This window comes from Populus euphratica, unplaced genomic scaffold, assembly GCF_000495115.2.
Source record: "Populus euphratica unplaced genomic scaffold, PopEup_1.0 scaffold4.1, whole genome shotgun sequence".
Classification (NCBI taxonomy): Eukaryota; Viridiplantae; Streptophyta; class Magnoliopsida; order Malpighiales; family Salicaceae; genus Populus; species Populus euphratica.
Genome location: NW_011499859.1, coordinates 1,798,181 through 1,824,144, shown reverse-complemented (window position 1 = coordinate 1,824,144; position 25,964 = coordinate 1,798,181). Strand labels below are relative to the sequence as shown.

The 25,964-nt window shown below is 31.5% G+C and overlaps 2 protein-coding genes across 3 annotated transcripts; both read left to right on the top strand.

Moving 5' to 3' along the window:
* Positions 1-9,871: 9,871 nt before the first annotated feature.
* LOC105124327 (respiratory burst oxidase protein F) lies at positions 9,872-18,055 on the top strand. Of its 2 annotated transcripts, XM_011024302.1 has the most exons (14): positions 9,872-11,070; positions 11,308-11,467; positions 11,872-11,920; positions 12,409-12,522; positions 13,639-14,061; positions 14,853-15,239; positions 15,325-15,420; positions 15,555-15,670; positions 16,046-16,213; positions 16,329-16,488; positions 16,596-16,793; positions 16,882-17,010; positions 17,205-17,283; positions 17,371-18,055. In XM_011024302.1, exons 1-14 carry the CDS (start codon positions 10,413-10,415, stop codon positions 17,478-17,480), a joined length of 2,847 nt encoding a protein of 948 aa, XP_011022604.1. In that variant the 5' UTR covers positions 9,872-10,412; the 3' UTR covers positions 17,481-18,055. The 2 variants fall into 2 exon arrangements, with proteins under 2 accessions (XP_011022604.1, XP_011022605.1); XM_011024303.1 differs by lacking the exon at positions 13,639-14,061.
* Positions 18,056-24,577: 6,522 nt separating this feature from the next.
* On the top strand, positions 24,578-25,494 carry LOC105124326 (uncharacterized). The gene has a single exon (XM_011024301.1). It carries the CDS (start codon positions 24,620-24,622, stop codon positions 25,277-25,279), a length of 660 nt encoding a protein of 219 aa, XP_011022603.1. The 5' UTR covers positions 24,578-24,619; the 3' UTR covers positions 25,280-25,494.
* Positions 25,495-25,964: the final 470 nt, after the last annotated feature.

Here is a 25,964-nt window from a genome sequence, read left to right as displayed (position 1 = left end):
ATAATCTTACAGGTTCGGTTAACTACTTGAACGGTTAGATGCCATATTGGAACCTTTTGAAACCATGTGATTAACATTACAAAAATTAAAACTGCAAGAGCCAGAGTAGAACATTATATAACGTTTGGGGGCTAAAATATGGTTTATTCAATATAATATAATATAATTATAGGTGCCATGTAAAAATAATAGCTGCAGGTTTAGCAGTTTCTTTAGAGCAAAAAAGTCAGTAAGTGCCACCATTGTGCGGCTGCTACGTGATGATGGGTGACAATTCCGTCTTGAATCTGCCTTTTCGTCGAAACTTCTGGAAGAATATTTAAGTAACCACACGTGGATAATATTTTTTGTTCTAAAGCAAAATTTGCTGGCTAGGCCATTTTCACCGGGAAACTTATATATACTCACATTAAACAAGTACGGGGAATTATATTGGCCGAGTAGAAATACTACAGTATGTCAGGCGCAAGATAACTAGCAGCTAAACTAGTAATAATCAAGTGGTAAGAATTTACCTGGAGCAAAAAAAATATTTCTAATTTAAATCCTATTATTTATATTTTTTAATTTATATATAAATATAATATCAATTAAAAATCTTAAGTTAGATAAATTTTCTCCCATGATTTGAATCTTCTATCAACTTTGAATAGAACCGTAGTAGTAAAGAATGATTTGTGAATAATAAAATCAATTTTTATTGTTCATTAAAATAAACAGTAGATAGTAAAACTCTCTAATATATTTACAAAAAATAGCTGAAAGTAATTCTCTGTAAATTTGTGGTTTAAAAATAATTTGTTTAGGTTCCACGTAAATTGTAAAATATTTTTTAACATTATCAAATATATTATTCATGTGTTTTATTTCAAATACAGAAGGAACCTCCTAAATAAACGTTTTTTTTAATTCACACAAGAATTGCCATATTTTCTTACGGTACCTAATATGCTTGAATTTGAATTGAAAACAATAAAATGGAGAAAATAAATTTAACATGCCATCTAGACTAAACCTTAACACCGAAACCACTCAAATTAAACCAAACCTAGAAAAAATGAATCTCCACCGAAGGTAAACATGAGAAAAGAAGACTTTTTTGTACATTAAATTTTGTTTTATTAAAGTAAAATTACTACTTTGTATGCTTCGATCATAACGGATATTTTATGTAGCTTCAACATGTCCTTCAAATATTAATTACTTTTGGATGCTTTCGCTGATTTAGTTGCATTTATTCCTTTTCTTTTGTAAATATGAGGAGTAGGGCCACAATTATTCTGTAGTCAAGAAATTAAATTATAATTTTAGACTTCATGTTGCAGAAACGGCATGATTCGTCATCGTGTCCCTATTAAAATTAGTATCAAGAAATTTGCCCAGTGCCCACTATTCAGTTTCATAGATATCATCAACATCATTGTCATTTGTCACCAACCTCCTCAACATGGTAAACTTTACTAAGATTGTTTTTTCTTTTGAGAATTATCTTAATAAGATTACATAGTCTAGAATCAAAGAACTCAGATGCACAAGTGTTCTACCATGAGGGGGCTGGCTTGATTATGATTAAAGTGCCATCAAGTCATTAACAAACACTATTCAAATCCCATCACATACAGCAATAAAAATGTTATACATCTTTTCTCTTACATATTTAGATGAAATGCTAAAAAACAAGTACCAAACATGGTTCAAAGAGCTACGCCCCCTGTAAATTATGGGATAGTGGTTAGGAGAGAGCAACTGATGAACAGAAGAGGCCGCATCACACCAATCTATGCAGGAGTTGCTGGCCAATTGACCTTTCTTGTGCGGTTCCCATGGCCATTGTATATCCGTGGGCTTTATACGTAAAGATCTTCTAGAAGCCCACCTATTCAAGACCACCTTTTCCCATTCAAGTAAGGATACAAAAGCAAAGCTCCTAAGGGCTTAAAAAAGAAAAGAAAAGAAAAAATACTAACAATAAAAAGAGAGCGTTTACCAAGAATTTGTCGAGCTCTTCGTTTTCCCTGAAATAAAGATTACTCAATATTAATAATTCAGGTCTCCTGTTTTTTGCCTCGTTAGAACAATAAAGAATTTTATTTTCATTGATTTTCTTTTTTCCTGGCAAGTTTTACCGAGTGCTGCACTCACGTGATATCGATATAGATAGTCAGAATTTATCTGTTTTTCTGGTGAAAAAATATTTTTTAAAAAAATATTTTTTTATTTAAAATTATTTTAAAGTATTAATATTAAAAATATTTTTTAAATATATTTCTAAATAAAAAATAATTGCTGATATAACGAGGAAATGGGTCAAAAGATGTGAACAGAAACTGTCATTTTCCGCAAGAAATCTGTATCACAGCGAGAGAAACTGTCATCATTCATCGCATCACATTTTACTTGTCCAAGACTTTGCGTAAAAATAGCTTAACCACAACTCAATTAAAATTCCAATTTTATGGCATCAAGAGCAGATTTCTGGTACGGAAATGGTTCGAACTAATATTTTTTTTTCCTCCCCGTGTATTAGCTTTCGGATGATTTATTTCAAGTACAAGTAATTGAGAAGTGCGACTTTAGTACAAATGTAGTAAACTTGGTACATGCTGTGAGTCGAAGTAGTGTTCTTTATAGTTACCGTCTTAACTGTGGCTTCCGGCCAAAAGAGCACAACTTGCAGGCCACGCCTCCATGTCTCATGCTTTCTAGATCATATTGCTCAATGTATTAATCTCCAGGGCAAGCATGCCACGACAAAACCAGAAGCGTTGGGTGGCTGCTGAGATTTTGGAGAGATTTCAAATTATTTTCTTCTGGTGGGTGAACTCCTCGTGGCTTATGAGGTGGACAATCTCCCAATCATGTGTAGCAATTAGCATTAATTTGATGCACCAAGAAAAATCTGCCTAGATGAACTTTTCATTTAATATATATTTTTTTTTAGATTAACATGGATATCTAGACTAACTTACACATGCCACAACTATATGTCAAGCAGCAATGGATATATATTAATTTAGCTGTTGTTTGGTTCATTTTGTGTCAAGCAGCAATGGATATGGTGAACTTCTAACTGGAGGTTGGTGGATGCTGTGCTGGGCAAGCGGACATTTATATATATATATATATATGTTTTGCTTAGGGATATCTTATGGTACAAGTTACTTGATTTGACCCGGGGAGGACTTTCTTGTTCTGATTTCAAGAAAAACGAGGGGAAAATGACTCGAGATTCTTCCTAACTTGCCTTTATTAATTAAAAATTACCAAAACCGTGTTTGACCTTATTAAATTAGAGGCCGGTTGAACTTTAATAGACTTTTCATCTCTTAATTGGTTTGCTTCTTCTTTTTTTTCATGTGTCTTCGTTCGTTTGAGCTCATTTAGATTCCCTTGTCTTTGTAAATAGCTTCTTTTTCTTTTTTTTTTAAAGCATTTGACACTATTAATAAGGATTTCAAATTTTAGTTTTGTCAAAGTTCAAATAATATTTTTTATTTATAAAAAATATTTTTTATTTATTTTACATGTAAAAATTCATTATACAGTCATTTTAACTAAATGTAACTAAAAATATTTTGCTTATACTTATTTTTTAAAGCAGTGATCATAAAAATTACAACAATACTAAGCACACACTAATCAACATAGCTATCCTTTTGTTTGAGCGGTTTATGTTTGTACATGGAATTGTAGTTAAATTAATGCTCATATTTAATTAAATAAATCATGAATTATAGCCATAAATATATATTAAAAAAATGTTACTTAAAATCAAATACTTAATTGAGATGTTAGAAGATAGATATAAATCAAAATATTTGACTTTGTGTTGTAAAGAGCTATTTCATTTTTTATATTTAATTACATGACAATAATTTTCTTATACGAAAAATAATATTTTAAATTATATAAAATAAAATATTTTTCTAGTATAATAATATTTTTCTTATTATTCTATTTTTCACAACAACAAAAAATAGATTTTTCTTAGCAACACACTTTATTTAATAAAAACTAAATACAATTAGAATAAATATCTAAAAGACTCTAGACAATCTAAAATAATGATAAAAATGATATATATTCAATTAAAACTTATTTATCCTACTAATACAATTTTTTTTTTTAACAATTTGTTTGCAAGAATGTTTATTTTATTAATAAACAATTATTAAAATCATAAAAGTAAATTTCAATAAAAAGTATTGTTCTTATTATTATGATGAAAAAGTTTTAAAAAATATTAGAATAATACACTAAATACTTTTGGAGTCTAATTTTTATGCAATCATGTCATAAAAACAAAAACATTGTGCAGGAAAATTGAAAAAACAAAACTTAAGGGAAAAAACAAAGTCAAATCATAAAAGAATGTATAAAAAACAGTTGATAATTTTATAAAAAAATCTTATTGAAAAACTAAATATAAATTAAATAGTATTTAATAAAATAATATTTTTAAGATATAAATTGTTGTAAGATAGTATTTAATAAATTATATCCTATTTAATAAAAGTTATTGATAATACAAGGAGAAGTTTTACTTCACATAAGAGGCATCACAGTTGTTGTTTAAAGTGTATGTATGTATGCAACGCACTAGCATATACAATACATATATTAATAATTTTTAAAAATTTAATATCATTTAATTATAATTAAAATATAATAATATCCTTTACAAAATAAAAAAATAACAAAAAAATTAATTTGAAAAGATATAAATATTTCTTGACCGAAAGCTTTTGTCTTGTTGACTTAAAAGGAATTTAAGTAATCTTACTATACATTCAAGTGTAAAAAATACATGTATTTTTTAGTATCCAAAGACATTTTGGTATTTTTATTGTTTATATAAAACAAAAGCATCCTATTAACCTCCTAAGGTAGGACAAATGATATTTGATTGAGGTGCAAAATAGTAATTTCCTCGTGAAATATATCTTATGCTACAGTAAATTAAAGTTTTCCCAATATCCTTCCGTTTTAATTTAATTGTTTTTACTACAGACGATAGGCTTAACTTTAGAATGTCAACTGACGCCCCTCAATTTGAAAAAAGAAAAAAAAAAGAGATGGAAAAATGGGGGTTGATGATTTTATTTAATTATTATGACTAAAATGATACTTTTGAAATTATTACAAGAGCTATAAGAGGGTTATTTTAATAATTTTATATAAATATAAACAAGATAAAAATTACTCTGTCCTTTCCTGTATGTAGTACGCACAAAATAAAATCTAGAATTTGAAGTTTTAATTACCATATATAAACGTTTCAATTAATAAAAAAATATCTTTATATTCAAATATTATCTCCACTCGAAATATTTAAGCAGCAAAATTTATTCCGGAACCTATATTTCCTTTATATAGATTCATATTAACGAATTTTTTCAAAAAATGCAGAGTGATTACATATAAGCAAGGAGGTGTGTTTTAAATTCTCTATAGCTATTCCATTTTCAGAATATTAATCCTCGATACCAGTGTAAGTTCCTCATATTGAAGCAATTTAATTTTAAATATTCTATATTTTATTTATTTATTATTTATGTATTATTGAATAGTATTTTTATTTAATGTTTTTAATGTTATTTTTATGTTAATTATACTCTGACTGTTATTTTTTTTAATATTACAACCACATTGGGTTATTTTAATACATTAAATATGAATTGATTTATGATTTTATATTATATTAATTAGATCATGGACTAATTTTTGATAGAAAAATCAACCTCATCACAAGGTTTAATTTGCTTGCTTTTGTTTTATTAATGTAAATATGTTTACATGTATTTCAATTAATTTTTAAAATTTAAAATTAATAATTATATAAATCTTTAATACGGGTGAGATTTATTTTGATTATTGACATATAAAGCTGATAGCAAATCGGCGCCTCCTATAGCGAGATCACAAGACATTGATTTTTCAAGTGGTCCATTTGGAAAACTAAATGTAGCTTTCGAATCTAACAGCATAATATCATGTGTAGACTGAACATGTGGAGAGGTGCTGAGTGGAGACTTCATAAGCCATCTATGTCCCTTGCTAATTTGATTTATTGTTGCCTCGACAAACCTATCGCCTTCTACTCTGCCATCATTCTACATTTATAGATTCTTCAAGATTCTAGCTATAGCTAGCTAGGCACTTCTATGGGTAGGCTATGTTAATAATAATAAAAACTAAAGGCGAAGGAATATTCTCTGTACACGAACCTTTCTAAAAGATCAAATGCCCTTGAAACGATTCAGTGATTTGGGTATTTTAGTGTTTTTTTTTTTTGACGGTTTATTATTAAAGGATTGATAGGAGGTATACGTGTCTTTTCTAATTATAAGTATTTTAAAGTAATTTAATTATCCTCCAAGTTAAAATTTGTTAAACTTTCAGACAAATGTATCTTTTTATTTTTTAAAAAAAATACAGTAAAATAATAGTTTTACTTTTAAAAATTGAAACATTCATCCAAGGCTTTTGGTCTTTTCATTATTTTTTTATTACCAGAAAGAAAATTTGATTTTTTTATATTTATTACATGTTATTTAAATAAAAAAAATCCTTGCACATGAAATGAGCTCGTGCACTTCGGGCGACATCTTTCTATGACCAAAAATATCATTCAACCATGTCATTGAAAGCATTGTCGCTTTCTCTTCGAGTTGATGCTGCGCTTGTTGGCTTTGGTGGAGTTATTTGTTGTCTATAAAGTTTTTTCTCTTTTTCTTCTTCTTGAAAAATTATAATTTGATTCTTTTTATTATTAACATTTCAACTTTAGTTTTTATTCTTTTAATTTTTAATTTTTTTCTAGGTTTTTTTATAAAAAATTTATTTGTTTTCAATTTCATATCTTTCGATGTCAATTTATTATGTATTTTTTCTTAATCTAGTCCTTATTCTTTTGGTTTCTATTTTTTCTTTGTTCTTTTTTAAAGATTTTATTGGTTTTAAATTTCATCATTCAATTCAAATTTATGATATATTATTTTTTTTAATTTGTTCCTCATTCTTTTGGCTTTTTTATCCTTATGTTAAAGTTATTTTTCTTTTTAATTTTACCCTCCAATCAAAAACTTGCAATTGCCCTTTAATTTTTTAATTTTGATTTTTATCTTTAATTTTTCAATTGCTATTTTTTATTTTATATCATTTTATATAATTGATTTTTTTTTTGTTTTATCCTTAATTTAGTGTTTTGATTGGCTAAGGATTGAGGTTCAAGGTTTTTTCATATATGGTGCTTCTAGTTTAATAACTTAGATCACTAGTTTGAAAAGTTAATGGAGTTGACATCCTTTTTTAGTTTATTTTCTTTTTTGATTTCATCATTTGATATTATTGTTTTTAAATTAACTATGTGATTTTTTTTTATCTTTTTTCTATCAGGTTATCTAGATCTTATGATCTTAGACGTGAGTTTAGTAAGTTAAACCAAGCTAACTCAATCTTTATCTTTTCTATCAGGTTATCTAGATCTTATGATTTTAGATGTGAGTTTGGTAGGTTAACTAACCCAAGCTAGCTCAATCTTTATTCCCCAGGTTACATGTCTATTGTGCTAACTTGGGTTAACTGAGATAATTTTTTTATTTTTTTATCCAAGTTTATCCTTTCATATTTAATTGATTGAAAATTAAACTACAATATTTTTTTCCTCTTGAAAAAAGGTTTTTCTTCTCCTAAGTTATTGTGATCGCTTTTAATTTTTTTATCCATTTAATATAGTTGCCTTTTTTTAATTTGATTAAAACAAAATTGGTTTATTTGAGCAATTAGAGCTTTAACCTAAATCATAAGTTCTTTTTTTTTTAAAAATGTGCTTGCAATATCTAAATATTATTTTTTATTGAAAAAATAGTGTTGCGATGCAATACTGATCTACATTTACTCTTAATCGAAAGTAAGAAGGAATCTTGAATTTGGAAATGAAAATTAAGCTTCAATTTTTGTCAAAAACTAGATAAGTGGCCGTGTTACATCAGAAGTTCGATCAAACTTTTTTATCTTGAATTTGGAAATGAAAATTAAGCTTTAATTTTTGTCAAAAACTAGATAGGTGGCTTGTGCTATATCACAGGTTCGGTTAAACTTTTTCCAACATAAAAAAGAAAGTCTAGGTAATGATAAACCAAATCATCCTAGGATAATTTAATTAATATGAAATTCAGGATGTGAGATCGGGATAGTTTCATATAAAAAAAGTAGAAAAAACCATAAAGTTCAAGGCTCAATAACTCAATGTTAAAGGATAAGGTGAGATCGGGATAGTTTCATATAAAAAAAAGTAGAAAAAACCACAAAGTTCAAGGCTCAATAACTCAATGTCAAAGGATAAGATTAAAAAAAAATAATTTTTTTTTTTAAAATTGAGTTAATTTGAGTTAACTTGACTAACCCACTACATGTGAAATGATAATGAGATAAAATAATAATAATTAAAAAAATATAAAAAAAAATTAAAATTAAATAAATGAAAAACCCTCTAAATCTACTCTGTTAACTTGACCAACGAGAATCCTTATAAGCCAAGCAATATTTTTTATTCTAAAAATAAATTAATAATATTATTGTATAATAAAAATATAAAAATATAAATTTATCTAATTTAATTTAAAAATACGAATTAAAATCACGTGAAAAAATTATTTTATCTTTAATTTTTTTTTCTTTGACTGTCACTATATATATATATATCCACACACATAAAAACATCATTATAGTATAAGAATGCACAGTATAATGATTGTTGTTCCACGATGAAACACTGAGTTACTTTAGTATTTTTAATAATTGATCAATTGCGCACACACTTGCGCACACACTGAGTTACCTAGTCTATTAATTATTGTGGTGTGGCTGGATCATTTTTTTTTTCCCGCTTAAAGAGTGGATGGTAAACCATCTCCATCTTCACGGGGGATTCGCGATGATAAATTATAAATGAATCTAATAGCATACCTTCTTCTTCTTGTTCTTTTTAATTTTTTTTAAATGTAAACAGAGATATATATTAATTATTATTAATTTGAAATACCATATTTATCCTTTCAGTTGTTAATTAGGCATGCCTCACGTCAAATTTACGAACTAATTAAGATTAATTTTCATGTGAGTGAAACTGGGTGACACTTTAAGATTAATTAAGAGATAATTGTGAGTCGGTAGGCTCGAAATTCAAGCATTATATTGGTTAAAGGTCATGATCACATATAAGATGATGTTCTACTGTGTACAGAAGAAAGAAAAATTGTGGCCCAGTAGGGTTTTTCACCACTTAGAGGTCAGCACACGAATTGTAGCCAACATTTGCCAATCAGGTTGAGATTATTCAAGCTGGGAAAATCTGAAGTTTTGAAGAGGCGAATGGATGGAGGTAACTCGATGCAATTAAGTATTTTGCAGAAATTAGAGAGTAATGGTGGGATTGCCGTTCTTACCATCAGCAACATCACAAAAATATATGCTACGGAAAAGACAGGCTACGATTTCTTAAACGATCGAAGATGGTTTGTTTGTTTGTTTCTTTGATTTTACAGAAACGCGATATCTTCCCTTCACTTTAGTACGAAGTTGAGTGGAATTTTAAACCTATTTCACTTGAATGAAGACAGATAATTGCCCTGTCAAACTATTATTACCACCAACAAATCAAGAGGATTAAATAATATTTTCCCAAATTTTAATATATTTTCTCTCAATTATCTTTTATCTTTGACGAACATTCCCAACCAGCACTGTAAGAAAACAAAATTCCCCGGGCTGAGGTGAAGTTGACTCTAAAACGATCCCCAAGATTGAAAGCCTAAAAAAAACCCACAAACATGAAATATTTATTATTATTACTATTATTATCATCTCTTAATCTTTATAGCTCCACAGCATCTTTCCTTTTCCTGTTTAATTTCTCCGAGTATAAACGCGTTATGCGAAAAACTAACTCATCACAAAAGCAGAGAAGAAGACTACCACTGCTACTAGCTAAAAGCCACTGCTCGAAGGAGTATGACAGAACCATTGCTAGCTAAGTGGTCACAGAGCACTCAAACAACACAATCCTATCTTTGTATATAGATACTCTTTCCCTCTTGGCTCCCTGCATCTCTAGTCCTTTCTTTACACACACCCACAAGATTATTAAACCTTTGTCTTTTTCTTGCCTTTTTTGTTCTTCAAAGTTTCTTTGTCCAGAGAGATCTTTTTTTTCCTGCTTAATCTTCTCTCTCTATAATAGCAGCAGAAAACAAAGTAAAACTCCGCGTGTTTATGTCTTTTCCATTAGATACCCAACGCGTTCTTCGACGACGACTAGAAATACCAACATTTCTTCTTCTCCTCCACTTCCTTAAGACTTCATCACTGATCCTTCCGCATTCTCACTGAAATTCCATTTCACCGAATAAATGAGAGGTTCATTGCCAAAACACGCGCGGCGATGGGCCTCAGACACCGTTCCCGGCAATGCAACGATGAGCGCCGGGACATCTCCGGGAACTGAGTCCGGCGAGGAGTTTGTAGAGGTAACACTTGATTTACAAGATGACAACACTATCGTCCTTCGCAGAGTTGAGCCAGCAACATCTACGGCTATCAACATCGATGATGTTTCTTTTACTCCCGGTGGTTCGGTGTCTGCCGGAGCTGTAACTCCGGTCTCAAGATCGCCGACGATCAGGCGGAGTTCGTCGAATAAGATTTTGCAATTTTCTCAAGAGTTAAAAGCTGAAGCTGTAGCCAAAGCTAAGCAGTTTTCGCAAGAGTTGAAAGCTGAGTTAAGGAGGTTTTCTTGGACTCATGGACAGGCTGCTCGGGTGTTATCAGCTTCGGGAAATAGCGGCGGCGGTTTTGAGTCAGCTTTAGCTGCTCGTGCTTTGAGAAAGCAGCGAGCGCAGCTGGACCGGACTCGGTCTGGTGCGCATAAAGCTTTGCGTGGATTGAGATTTATAAGTAATAACAGTACAAAAACAAATGGGGTTGATGCATGGAGTGAAGTTCAAAGCAATTTCGAAAAACTTGCTAAAGATGGTTATCTTTACAGGGCCGATTTTGCACAATGCATTGGTTTGATTCTACTCTTACTCCTATTTTCCTACTGGTTTTAGTAGTAGCTGTCTCCGCACCACCTTTCATGTTACCGAGTTTAAATTATTATTATTATTACTGCTACATTTAGACATTTATAGATAAAAAGAAGAAGAAAAAAAGTAAGCGTGGCAAGAATATTGGAGATTCAGTTGTTAAGTAGTTATTATGTCTTGTAAATTAATTATTGAAATAAATGCTGTTGTGCTTTGAAAGGAATGGAAAATTCGAAGGAATTTGCTGTGGAGCTTTTTGATGCCTTGGGGAGGAGGAGAAGATTGAAGGTGGACAAGATTAGTCAAGATGAGCTTCACGAGTTTTGGTCACAAATTACCGATCAAAGTTTTGATTCTCGACTCCAGATCTTCTTTGATATGTACGCATCATCGTTACATTTATTATGGGCTACGATAACTAAACTAAATTAACGACTTCTTTAGTTCCCTAATTAACCCGTCACTTTTCTTCTTCTTTTTTTTTAAAAAGGAAAAAAGCTTAACTGAGATCAGGCAAAGCAAGGAGATTGAGTTTATATATACTCCACCGAACAGAGACGATCAGAGGACAAGAGTGTCTTTCTATCTGAGCCCCAATTATTGAAAATGTGATTAAATTAACAACATTGAATTATTATCTTGGCCCTCTCTGAGATGGCATCTATGAACGAGTCGGCATAATTTTAAATAGTTGAGCAAACCTAATCGAATTAAAGTAGGTTCACTGATTTAGTATTTAAGTTGTTTTAAGAAAACTCTTTTTTGTTGTTATATGTGTTTACAGGGTGGACAAGAACGAAGATGGTAGGATCACCGAAGAAGAAGTGAAAGAGGTAATCCAGATTAATTAATAAATCATTAACTTATCTCTTTCAAAAATCCATTTTATTTCTCTCTCTCAGAGTCTTTAGTTCTAATCTAACGTGCATGAATTAGCCAGCACTCTGTCAGGTCCTTGCAGACATAAAACGAGAGCTGACCTTTCCAGGGCTAGAAAAATTAAATCCAAAATGACCCCTTAGTTATATCAGAACTATTGCCCTAGCTCTTTAATTGTAAAATAAAATAAGATTCAGCCCTATATATATCAATGATCGCTGAGGATTCGGTGACCATAAATTCTTGGAGGATCTAAAGCTAACTACTCCAAACACGAACCCATTTTTTTCTTAATCTCTGACGGAATTCCCATGTTAACAAGCATCTTTAACTTGAAGGGAAAAATGTTTAATACAGAGGGGAGGGGCTTTTGGAGCAAGAGTCTTTAATTTGCGCGATAAATCTGTTTATTAACTTGTATTTTCTTTACATAAATTGGTAGATTATCATGCTAAGTGCTTCTGCAAACAAGTTATCGAGATTAAAAGAACAGGCAGAGGAATATGCAGCTCTAATCATGGAGGAGTTGGACCCTGAAAGACTTGGCTACATCGAGGTGGGTCCTCTTGAGTTTTAATTTCAGATAAATATTTTTTGTTTTATTTTAAACATGCATGCTGGAAACTTTACAGTGATTCTAGAACGAGTTAGGTGGGCTTAACATAATATTCATCTTTACTATTATTTCATTTTCATCTCAGTTCCCACCATTAGCTAAATAAATTTGTTTAATCAAAGTCAAATTGTCTAGTTTCGGGTCATAATAACAGTCTTAATAGGAAAATAATAAAATTAAAGACAGGCACAGCGTTTGCGTTAAACTTCTTCTTCTTCCAAAGTCCATTGTTAGGCAACAAAGCCTAACAGATTAACTTGCCAAATCTTGATGGTTCAGAGCGTTGTTGTTGAAACGCGCACGAAGAAAGAATGAGACAAGAAGAGGAGAAAAAAAGGGTGTTTTTTTTTTTTTTAATAGATGGCGTAACTAATTTGGTTAAGTAAGATTATTTATGTTTTCAAAGTGTTGTCATTCCTCTAATCTTCAAAATCCAGCAAACCTTGTAGATTTTTGCAAGCCCAATTTCTATCCCTAAACCTTTATCACTTCAAATTATCACCTCGCGTTTGAATTCAAAGAAATACCTAAAAAAAAATATTATTCCCTAATTTAAAGTGTCTTGGTGACCAATACTCTTGTTCCCCGAAAAACATTATTTTTTACAGAGTACTGTTAACATCATAGTAAGTGTGGCTTTTCAAAATATATTTTATTTATAATTATATTAAAATAATATTTTTTTATTTTTAATACTAGCACGCCAAAACAATAAAAAATTAAAAAAAATAATTTTTTAAAATCAAAATTTAATAAAAAAAAATAATTTTTTTAAATCAAAATTTAATAGAAAATAGGTTCACCTGCAGCAGGTTCGATTCCATAATTGATAATTTGAAAATCATTCCTGCCACAGTTGACCTGAGAAACATAGCTGGATTCCCAAGTGGAGCTTGCCTCGAATAATGCTTGGCCTTCACTCATACACTATGCATTACGCGTGTTGCATTGCGCATCAGTTGACATGATCCATCTTCTCTTGTCCCCTAGTAATTCCATAGCTGATGATTTTGTTGCCACCTTGTTTTTCTTTTTGTTGCTGAAAATGATATAAAGCTATGGCAACTAGAGACGCTTCTTCTACAAAAAGACACGTATCTGAACTACAGTCAAGCTCTAAGCTACACAAGCCAAGCCTTGAGCCAAAATCTACAGGGGCTAAGAAAGAGAAGCCCGATAAGGAGAGCGAGTAAGCGATGTGTATACTTTTTTCAGGAGAATTGGAGGAGAATTTGGGTTTTGGCATTATGGGTTATGATAATGATTGGATTATTCACATGGAAATTCTTGCAATACAAGCAAAAAAATGCTTTTCACGTCATGGGTTATTGCCTCCTAACAGCTAAAGGCGCAGCAGAGACATTGAAGTTCAATATGGCTCTAATTCTCTTGCCTGTGTGTAGAAATACAATCACTTGGCTTAGGTCCACAAAGTTGGGTCACTTGGTGCCTTTTGACGACAACATCAACTTTCACAAGGTATACACAATGTAACCTACCACCTCCTCTTTTTACCTGTTTTGCTTTTTTATCACGTTTACATCTTTTGGGGTCCCTTGCGGGAGACTTTTGCTAGAAAGTCAATGCATTGGTTGATCTTTAGCCATGGAAATAGAATAATTTGCGAGCACCCAAACACTGGTCATGAGGAATATTTATCAGATGTGATACGTCAACAGGCAGCAATAGTTGACAACTAATAGGCTTTCCTTTTTTCCCATTAGATAATGTTAATTGTTACCCACAAAAACAAAAGGAGAAGTCCAAAAAATACGCATGTTGGACCAAAACAAAAAATAAAACTATTTTTTTTAAAAAAACTATTTTAGATGTTTTAGTGGTGGTTTTTCTTTTTATAAAAAAAAAAGACGAGCTTTACGAAGGTGAAGCCCTCATCTATCCATTTATTTCTGGTAAAAATATCATCCTTTAATTTCAAATTCAATAAAAGTTAAGTCAGTGAGCAATTAAGTGTTTTTTCTTTTATCCAAATCATCATTTAAAAGCCATCCATACGCTAGCTAAGACCCAAATGCCTATGTCATATAAAATTGAAGAGCAAATTTATAAGAATCTCATAACTAGCTAGTCCAAAGCTATTTTACCATTGATGAAAGATATATATAAAAATAAATAAATTCAAAGAAGCGTAAATGAGTTTATTGCTGTACAAATTGACACCATCTAATTGCAATGGATTGTCTCAGAAGACTTTCATTCATTTACTTACGGTAAATTACTTCGATTTAATATTTCTTACGTACATGCAGACCATAGCAGCAGCAATTGTAATCGGGGTGATTCTCCATGCTGGAAACCATCTAGCTTGTGATTTTCCAAAGCTTATAAATTCATCTGATCGTTACTACGACCAGTATCTGAGAAATGACTTTGGTGGAAAGAAACCTTCATATGCAAAATTGGTTAGAGGGCCTGAAGGTGTGACTGGAATTCTTATGGTGATCAGCATGGCAATTGCATTTACACTTGCTACAAGATGGTTCAGGAGGAGCCTCATTAAGTTTCCAAAACCCTTTGACAGGCTTACTGGATTCAATGCATTCTGGTATTCACACCACTTGTTCGTCATTGTCTACATCTTGCTTATCATCCATGGGGTATTCTTGTATCTCGTGCATAAATGGTACAAAAAGTCGGTATGAATCAGACATCTTTTCCTCATTAGTTTTAACAACAGCGAGTGCTTGCGAGAGTAAACTGATGATGATTTCTTGCTTGCAGACATGGATGTATCTTTCTGTTCCAGTTTTACTATATGCAGGAGAAAGGGCCCTCAGGTTTTTTCGTTCTGGCTTCAATACTGTCAGGCTCCTCAAGGTATAAAATCTTGAAGACCTCGGTTTGATCTTTTGAAAGAGCCCTATAAAGTACTGGAATACTTCTGTAAAGTTGAAGACCAACTGTACTGGATTTTCGTCTATAATAGTATCTTTTTTCTTCCTTACATTCAGGTTGCAATTTATCCTGGAAATGTTCTCACATTGCAAATGTCTAAGCCTCCCCAATTCCGATACAAGAGTGGACAGTATATGTTTGTCCAGTGCCCTGCTGTTTCTCCATTTGAGTGGTAAGTCACTATTAATTTATCAACTCACGTGAAAATGCATGTCATTTTCGGTAGTTTACAACACTTTCAGCTGTAGTTCAAAAGATTTTCGGTCGTCAAACACATCCAGGGAAACTGCTAACAAGAAACTTGCTCATCATATGCTTTAGGCTAATGTTATGCTTATTCTCTTTATGAATGCTCGTATTTCGGAGTGATTAATTTCATTAGCTGATGAAAGCTAGTGAGTTTTTTTGGCAGGAATCAGTGATTGCTTTCTTAAATTCCGTGATTGATGATCAATTGATACCCCCTCCAATGTGAATTAGTTTCTTTGTTCTGAAACCTGATTTGCATTGTAACTTAATATGAGCATGCTTCTATTTTTCCACCCAGGCATCCATTTTCAATTACTTCCGCACCTGGTGATGACTACCTCAGTGTTCACATTCGGCAGCTAGGTGACTGGACTCAAGAACTAAGAAGAGTGTTCTCTGAAGCCTGTGAACGTCCTGTAGCAGGTAAGAGTGGACTTCTCAGGGCTGATGAAACAACAAAGAAAATGTACGGAATGTGTCTATCCTAATTTCCTTTCCTTATCTCATTCCGTTTTCGCCTTTAGATAACGTTTTCTTATTATATTTTTTATGTAACATTGAACATTCTTCTCTAATGACAGTTTGCCGAAGCTCTTAATAGATGGGCCTTATGGTGCACCAGCACAAGATTACCGTAAGTATGATGTGCTACTGCTTGTTGGTTTGGGAATTGGAGCAACACCTTTCATCAGCATTCTAAAAGATTTGCTTAATAACATTGTCAAAATGGAGGAGCAGGCGGTAAGTGACAAGAAACCTGACTTTAACTTTCCAATCTGCAATAAGATGTCTCTTCATCCACGGTAATCTCTTAAATGCGTAGTCACAAGTCTGATTCTTATTCTCAGGATTTGGTCTCGGATATCAGTAGGACATCAGACCTGAGCATTGGAAGTAATGATACTCCATCCTCTAACAAAGTTTCACCGAAACGTAAAAGGGATGTAAGGACCACCAATGCTTATTTCTACTGGGTAACAAGGGAGCAGGGTTCTTTTGATTGGTTCAAAGGGGTCATGAATGAAGTTGCAGAGATTGATCAAAGGGTAATTAATGTCTATTCAAGTAAATTAGAAAGATGATTCCATTTTGCTTCGTTTCCTTGATTGTTGACTTGTCATTGGAGTACTCCAGGGTGTGATTGAGATGCATAATTACTTGACCAGTGTGTACGAGGAAGGCGATGCCCGATCAACCCTCATTACCATGGTCCAAGCCCTAAACCATGCGAAAAACGGCGTGGACATTGTCTCTGGCACCAGGGTAAGACCAATCTTTTTGTTTCAGGCTCCTCGTATGTTCATCTTGTGGGACCTAGGTTATATCAGCAGGAATTTTCCAAAATTTCTGGCACCTTCAAAGAGATACAAGTTACATTCTCGGCTGGCAAGTGATAATAATGCACTTAAATATAATACCATGCAGTTCTACTAACAAATCCCAAACTTTTTCGTTAGGTGCGAACGCATTTTGCAAGGCCTAATTGGAAAAAGGTTCTTTCTAAATTATGTTCCAAGCACTGTAATGCAAGGATAGGTGAGTATTCCTTCTTGCCAACATGTTTATCTTCAATAAAGAAACCTATCATTTTTTTCTAATTATATCACTGTGGTTCTGGTGCAGGCGTGTTTTACTGTGGGGCACCTGTCTTGGCCAAGGAATTAAGCAGGCTCTGCTATGAATTCAATCAAAAAGGTTCCACAAAGTTTGAGTTCCACAAGGAGCATTTCTAAGTGACCAAGGGGGATGGTATGCATAGCGTTTACACCTTTTTTTTCTCAGCAAAACTTCCTCTAACACCCCCGATGCAAAATAAGAGGTTTTGCAATAAGACAATGAAGTACAGTGTTGGGCAGAAAAAGGAAAATGGGTGAGTTAAAAAAAAAAAGATAAATAGATATACTAAAATACGTGGTAACATATTAGTAACACCAAGCAGGGCCATAAAAAGAATCCTGGCTGGTGAGATTGCTTGAGGTTTCAACAATAAACCTGTGCTAGTTTGGAGGTGGCAAGTGGATACTGGAACTAAAAGCGGGATTGCTGAGAGCAAGAGCGGGTTCCAGCTGCAATGGAGAGGTTGAGATTATTGAGAAATAATATACATAGTTTCATTTTGTCTTTTTTCTTTTATATATATATAGTTTCATCGAGTGTTTGGACTGCCATTGTAAAGTAAATGGGGTCCTAACCTTGCTAGTAGAATTAGATTTTCTGTTAGTTGAAAACGTAACACTTGATGGTTGAGTTGATAGCATTTGGATTAAGTATCAGTTCTTGTATTCTACTCATTGCTTTTATGTACTTTTCACTGCTTTTCTGGAATTGAATCTAGTAACAAAAAGAATGGATGGAGACAAAAAAACAAAATAAAAAATAAATTTTATTTTTTATTAAAAGAAAAATTAATTGAAAAAATAAGAATCAAAGTTAAAATAAAAAATAAAAAATAAAATTTTGAATGAAGGGTGAAATTAAGAAGATAAAATTAAAAAAAAATACAAGAAAAAAAACATATCAAATACATTTAATAATAAAAAATAAAAATTAAATTGAAAAAATAATATATGACAAATTAAAATTAAAAGATAAAATTTAAAAAATACAAGAAAAACAAAAAAAAAAAACAGAGAGAGAAAAGAGAGACCGAGACCCAATTTGACATTAATTTTAAAACTTTAAATTGCTAGAGCCTGTTATAAGACTTAATTAATTTTGAAGCAAAACTATTAAAATGACATCATACATTCAATTTTATAATACTTTCAACAGTATCGACATATGACTTACAAAAATCTTAATTTTGTTTTTCTGTAATATATTTCGAAGAATTCTATTCTACTCATTGCTTTTATGTACTTTTCTGGATTGAATCTAGTAACAAAAAGAATGGATGGAGACAAAAAAACAAAATAAAAAATAAATTTTATTTTTTATTAAAAGAAAAATTAATTGAAAAAATAAGAATCAAAGTTAAAATAAAAAATAAAAAATAAAATTTTGAATGAAGGGTGAAATTAAGAAGATAAAATTAAAAAAAAATACAAGAAAAAAAACATATCAAATACATTTAATAATAAAAAATAAAAATTAAATTGAAAAAATAATATATTTTTGGATTAGGCTCTAATTTAATTGTAGGCTGCTCTGATATTGGGCTTTCACTTCGCTCGATCAAAATATTGTCAAGTCTTGGTCCTTTCTTCAACTAATCTGGGTTTCAAGCCCATAATGAGCTCCATGCTCTATCAGGCCTTACAAAGCATCAATATATGATTCTCCCTGGCTACAGGTGTTTTAGAGTTTCAGCAGTATTGTTTTTTATAAATATATAAAAATCTTAGAGTTTCAGCAGTATTGTTTTTTATAATTTTTTTTTATAAATATATAAAAATTATAATTTTTATTTTTTACATCAACATATCAAATGATCTAAAAATATAAAAATAATAATTTTAAACAAAAAAAAATGGAATTTTAAGCCTTTGACTCAACTGCTTGACATAAAGGGTTTTTCTCCTACATTATCATCGTCAAATTTCAATACAAGTACAAAAAAAGGCGAGAAAATTTTGTAAAAATTTACTAATGGATGGCTTGTTTGAATTTAGTACAGATTTACGTATAAACTGCTGACAAAAAGAAAAAGGTCAAATTTTTGTAAATAAGTTTTGACTATTGGTTCGCGTTAGTTTGAATTTCCAAGTAAAATAATTTAATCAAGGACTAAGAGATTTTAACCACAAGAATTCGTACGGGGTGAAAAACATTGTGGCTGTAAACTCGTATCTTGATTTTGTCTTGAGGAATTGGGGGGGTGGGGGGTAAAGAAAACAAAAACGGTGAGTTTCAATGGCCCCATCAAGAGAAATTCCCCAATTTACATATTGGCGCCTCGACGTCGTAGGACTGCTCCAGCAAGGTTGCTAAAAATTCAATACAGCGGACTGCTCCTCTTTTTCATGCTGCTACTATATAGAAGGGTCATTCAGCACGTCCGCATAAGATTATAAGCCTAAAACAAGAGATCTAGTTTCCTAAAAACTCGAAGGAAAAATTAACCCTACTACTTATCCCTCTACAAGCTCAGGAAAAATGTCCCAAGGCAACCAAATTGTCCTTTTAGCACCAGCTAAGTCTCTTCAGAAAAGCAACGAAGAGTATGCCATGCTACAACTCAAAGCGTTACTTTAAAAAAACAAATGATAAATATTATTAAAGAATCATTTTAATTTAAAAATTTAAGATGTTAGATGAAGTTTGAAGATAAATATTTTTTTTCAAGTAAAAATTTTTAAAACTTGAAATTTATATAAATTCAGATTATTTTATGTTTAATTTTTATCAAATAAAAAAAAATTCAAATTCCTAATTCCTAATTATCAAGATTTTAATACTATATTAAAAAATCATCTTAATCTAATAATTTAAACTATTAAATAAAATTTTATATTATTCTTTAACAAATATTTTATGTATTTTCTTGCTTTAATTGTCAGAGTGCAATGAAATTAGTTTTTGCATTAATTGTGATGGCGAGAACTCCTGATGTTATACTTTGCTTGGTCGCCGTCGAAAATCTAAGTGATGGTAACAGTAAAGTCCTTTCATCCAACATGACACTAGCAGCTGAGTTAATAACAAGAACAACTTGAGAATACCAGGGCTAGTGTTCTGTATGAGGGCATGGTGGTTGGAGAAGCAAAATTAAGCAATGGAGGATTGAAGTCGAGAAATTAACGGGGTGAATATTGTTGTGAATGATAAGTCAATCAGATGGGTTAGATTGTCACTTCTATCATAGGTTACAAGCTTGCCTTCAAAACAAGTCATTGTGGATACATAGAACCGTGTGATGCTTAAGTTAATAAATGCATGACAGGTGAAATGCGTGTGGAGCAGCTAGAGTAATGTCGTGCATGAGCTTGAGTTACAGCTTTCTTTTTTATTTGGTGAATTATGGTATTTATAAACATTAGATGTCGTATAAGCTCGAATGGTGGGGAGAGAGAAACAACGGAAAACATTTGCTTTACTAGAAAGTTGAGTAATTGGTTAATGTGTCACGTTTAGCATCAGTTAATAGATTGATGCTAGAAAGGAATCCATGGATGAGAAGGGTGATCAGATTAGGAGAGCTGGTGTAGAATTAGACTGGCTAATAGCGCAACCGAGTTCAATTCCCTTTTTCTTTCTCTTCTGGTAAAATCATATCAAGTTCAATTTAGGATTTAGGGTGCTGAAAGTGTACAAATTTACATATAATTCTTACTATTTGTATAATTGTTTTGTTGTTTATAAAAGGTTTGGAGAATATGTATACATTTTGCAAGTAAATTAATTAATTAATTGTTTTTTTGGTAATTCCATGTACTCGGATTGCTTGGCTGAATCTTCAATTTCCTTTTCGCCATAATTCATTCATTCAAATTTCAATGTTTGAGTAGATTTGATATGCTGGCATATTCTCAGCACTAAGCTGGAATATAAATCAAAGGGGCACAAAATATTCATCCATTAAAGGATCAAAGGAGAGAGGGCATTCTGAAATATATCTTAAACTTACTTTTATTACATACATGTTATAACATGATGATTCGAAAGCAATTTTTTTCTTGCTTTGATTCAATCTTGAAAGTCAGTCAAGTCTGTAACCCTTTCCTATTCTACTGAATGAAATTTCTATGAATGAAGTCTTCGATGTAAAACATTATAATAAAAGCTAAATATTGTAGAGGAAATTAAGATAAAGAGATTTTTGTATTATGAATTATAATAATAATTTTACTTTAAATTTTTTATTTTTTTGTGCAATATTTCTTTAACTTTTTTTTTCTTTCCCAACAAATGAATGATGCATGCACCATTAAGGAAGCTCAGGAAATGCTTCCTAGTGATCAAATCTAGGATGCGTTTGTTTTGCATCTGTTTTTATATTTGCAATGCAAAAAGCACAGTAAATTGTTTGATAACTATAAAAACTATGTTTTGTATTGTGGGATCCATTAAAAAATTAAGTTTGAAACGTAGTTTTTGTAAAATAGTTTTTACATGATTTTTTAATTGTGTTTCGTAAAACACTTTCGTTTTTGCATTTCAAAAGCGTTTTTAAAAAAAATTAATAATTTTTTATTGTTTTCTTTGCTTCAGATTAAAAAAATTTTGGTGTTATAGATCATTTTGATATACTAATATAAAAAATAATTTTTTAAAAATAAAAATATATTATTTTAATACATTTCCAAGTAAAAAATATTTTTAAAAGCAACCACAATTACACAACTAGTAAACATTTTATACATGTTTCTTGTTGCACATAAATTTCAATCATAATTTTTATTAAACAATATTTAAATCCAACTAATCATATTTTTTTAAAACCACAATCACAAAAACTACTTAAAAACAAACACATTCTAGTCATCCGTTGTCTAACTAGATGTGCAGTTTTATTCTCTTCCACATGATATAGCATTTGTAGACAGATAATGGTGGATTGCCGTCGGTGATCGATTGTTTGTGTTTTTTCTTTCTTTTCTCTCTCTTGACAACAAAAGCGCACAATTATTTTTTTTTTTGGTTGTTGTTGTTTGTCAAATCATTCATATTTGTCATACCTAAAAGTCTGTTAATTATGTTAGACCAACGCGCCTCAGTCCAAAAATTTAATATTTTTCAAAAGCATGATTGGACTGCAAAAACAAACACTGCCTCATTCAAGCAGGATTTTTCATTCATATGCAGTAGCATTTCACTGCAAACTCTTTTTTTTTTACAATTTTTTTTAATAAATTTGTTATATTAGAAAAGGAAAGAATGAAAAAATGTGTTGTGTTCTAAGTGATTTATTTCAAGTCTTCAAAAATAAACATCTCTTTTTATATGTATTGCAGATAAAAATATTAATTTTATATTTTCATCCAAGTGTTTGATAAGTTTTTAAAGGATTCATGTTTTTTTTAAATTTGAGATATTGTTACATGATTTAATCGTCAAAGTTTGATACAAATGAAGTTTATTCTACATTATACTATTAGTATATATAAAAATCTGAAATATATAATCATGAGAGAAAACTTTTAAATTGATCCATTATATTGTAGGAAAAGAAAATATTATATATGTAAAAGATTTATTGTCCTTTTGAATTTTTAATTTGTGCAATTTTGTAAATAATTTCTTCACTAAAATTAAAGATTACTTAAAAAAATAAGAATTTTAGGGATGCATGTGACAACATGTTAGACCTCTGCCTGAGTCTCGCAACTACACAGGCTCAGACACCTTGAATCTGACAACCATGCCAACAAAAATGTCATGGGTTTGGTGGGCGCTTAGGTCGACTAGGTTGCCAGACCTAAGCGCCTAAAGTCTGGCATGGTTATCAAACCAAGATATTTATGGAAAAAAATAAAATTAAAAAATAACAGTACAAAAAGAACCTAAATGTATATTTTAAAATTTTAAGGATCAATTAATTGGTTTTCTTGAACTAAAGAAGAAATAAGTTATAATTATCGCTCTCAAGCTCATGTTTTGTTTTTTAAGCATAGTTATTAGACCTAGTCTAGCCATAGTTTTTAAACCCGGCCCGGTGGCTGGCCCGGTCCAAGGCCCGGGTTCCGGGTTTTGACCGGGTCGAACGGGTCGGCCGGGTCAATTTCTATTTTAAAAAAAATTCAAAAGTCAACGTCAATTTCTATTTTAAAAAAAAATCAAAAGTCAATCGTTTTAATAAAAAAATAAATAAAAGTCAACGGGTTACCACCGGGTTTTTGGCCGGGTCACGCCGGGTCATGGCTTACCTTATTTTTTCATCAACCCGGCCCGGTTCCAGCCCCGGGTCGGCCGGGTCCCGGGTCAACCCGCCGGGCCGGGTTTTAAAACTATAAGTCTAGCATATCGGGTCAGCCTCGGGCCGGGCCGGGTTTTAAAACTATGAGTCTAGCATATCGGGTCAGCCCGAGACTCAAGTGACCCAATAGAACTCGGTATAGACCTTTTTTTCAAATGTATTTTACCCCTAGTCAAAAACCTATTTTTTAATCTTTTTTAAGTGATTACTAACCCATATATGAGTTAAATATATAAATACTAGAATAATATTTTATTTTTTCATTGTGAGATTTGAAACCCATTAATATATATAGTCTATGTTCACAAAAAAATAATTATGTTTTTTTAATATGGGATAAAAAAATTTTTAATTTAAATACTTCAACTTAATAAAATAAGATAATATCTTTTTAATATTAGAAAAAAAAAACCTTTCAAAATAATATTTTAATTTATATCAACATAGATTGTTTCTTAATTTTTTAAATAAAATATTAAAATCTCAAATATATTTTTTAATTTATCCGGGTTAATCTACATCAGATTTAAAAAGTAAAATATTAAAATCTTAAATATATTTTTTAATTTATCCGGGCTAATCTACATCAGATTTAAAAAAATATCAAAATTATTATTGGATCTATCAATCATGTTTGGATCTAACATGACAATTAAATCTAAAACACAATTAAATCTAAAATTAAATCTAAAACACGTAGGTTTGGCAAATCTATCATTTCCAAGATACCCAAATCCAGTTAAGAGTTAAATAAAAATTTAAAAGTTAACTTATTTAATTAGGTTTAATAATAATATTAATATATTATACAAAGCTATTGTCAATATATTAATAATTACTAAATTCTATATTTTCAAAGTCAAGATACGTGAACCCCTTGCAAACGCACTGAGGACCGAGTGTATTGTGCTTGACTGTATACTGATTGACTTGTACTTGTCAAACAACACGGACAAAATATAAAAGATCGTTATAATAAATAAATAAAATCGAACCATTGCCTTCTTGAGTTTGGTCATGGCTGAGACAGAGCAGGTGAAGCCCTTAGCCTCGGCAGCATTCGAAATCCGCAGTGATGAAGAAGAAACAATGCCTCTGCAAGTGAAAACTCGCCGACGAAATTGCATCAACTGCTGTGGCTGCATCATTGCGATGTTATTAATTGTTGCCGTGACTATTCTAGTTTTAGTCCTTACAGTTTTTCATGTCAGGGACCCTGTGATCAAGATGAACAGGGTATTCGTGCAACGTCTTGAGCTCGCTAATGGGACTCTTCGAAAAGATGTGAACGTGACACTTCTTGCTGACGTCTCCGTGAAAAATCCTAACGCGGCCTCGTTCAAGTTCAAAAAAGGCACAACGACTATTTACTATGGTGGCGCGGTGGTTGGCGAGGCTAATTCTCCGCCAGGGATGGCCAAGGCGAGGCGGACTCTTCATATGAATGTCACGGTGGATCTAATTCCTGCCAAATTATTGGCTGTTCCACGCTTCATCAGTGACATACGTTCAGCTGGAGCGTTGAATATGACCAGCAGTACAATAATTAGTGGAAAGGTGAGGATACTCCGAACTTTCAAGAAATATATTGTGGTGGGAGTAAATTGCACAGTGACATATAATCTTGCAAGTCGGGAAATTCACGGTGGCAACTGCAAACCTCATCTTAGTATCTAAGCGGTAGTGGAAAGCAGACTATAATGTAGCTTTCATTTCTTGCTGCTCGATTTTTTCTTGTCGTAGCTTTTCTGCTATACTTATATTGATGGATTGCTAGTATACTCTTCATATGTACAAGATTAATTTAGCATTATAGATTGATGTATGATAAATCTCTTCACGTGATTTTTTTCCCCTTTAAGATTATATATGAATTTGTACTTGAAAAGCAAGGATTGCTCCAGATAGATTACTTGCATGCACTAAATCAAGTCTTTGGTTAATCACAGACCTCATAGAATGAGTTGTTCTACAAAAGGGACGATTTTTAGCCCTGACATGATGAAAATAGCCGTTGGTGTTTAGACCATGGTTTTTGGATCGGGAAAGTAGACATGGGCAGAAGTCCATTTCCAATTCCCAGAATTTGCAATTACCAGAACAAATGTTCTGTAGAAGTAGAACAATGTAAATATAAATGCATTCTAAATTAAAAATGAAGTCCATCATTACCGACATATTGAAAGTCCTAAGAGGAAACTTCGTGCTTGGAGAAGACAACCAGAAGATAACTTCCAAGTGCAGTTGATCGGATGAGGCCAATGGTTTGGAAGTCATCAAGTCAACATATATTATCAAAATACAAGCTCTTTTTGAGTTTGAAACTTGGATTAGTAGCTGCTCAGTTGCTTTCGTGCGGTAT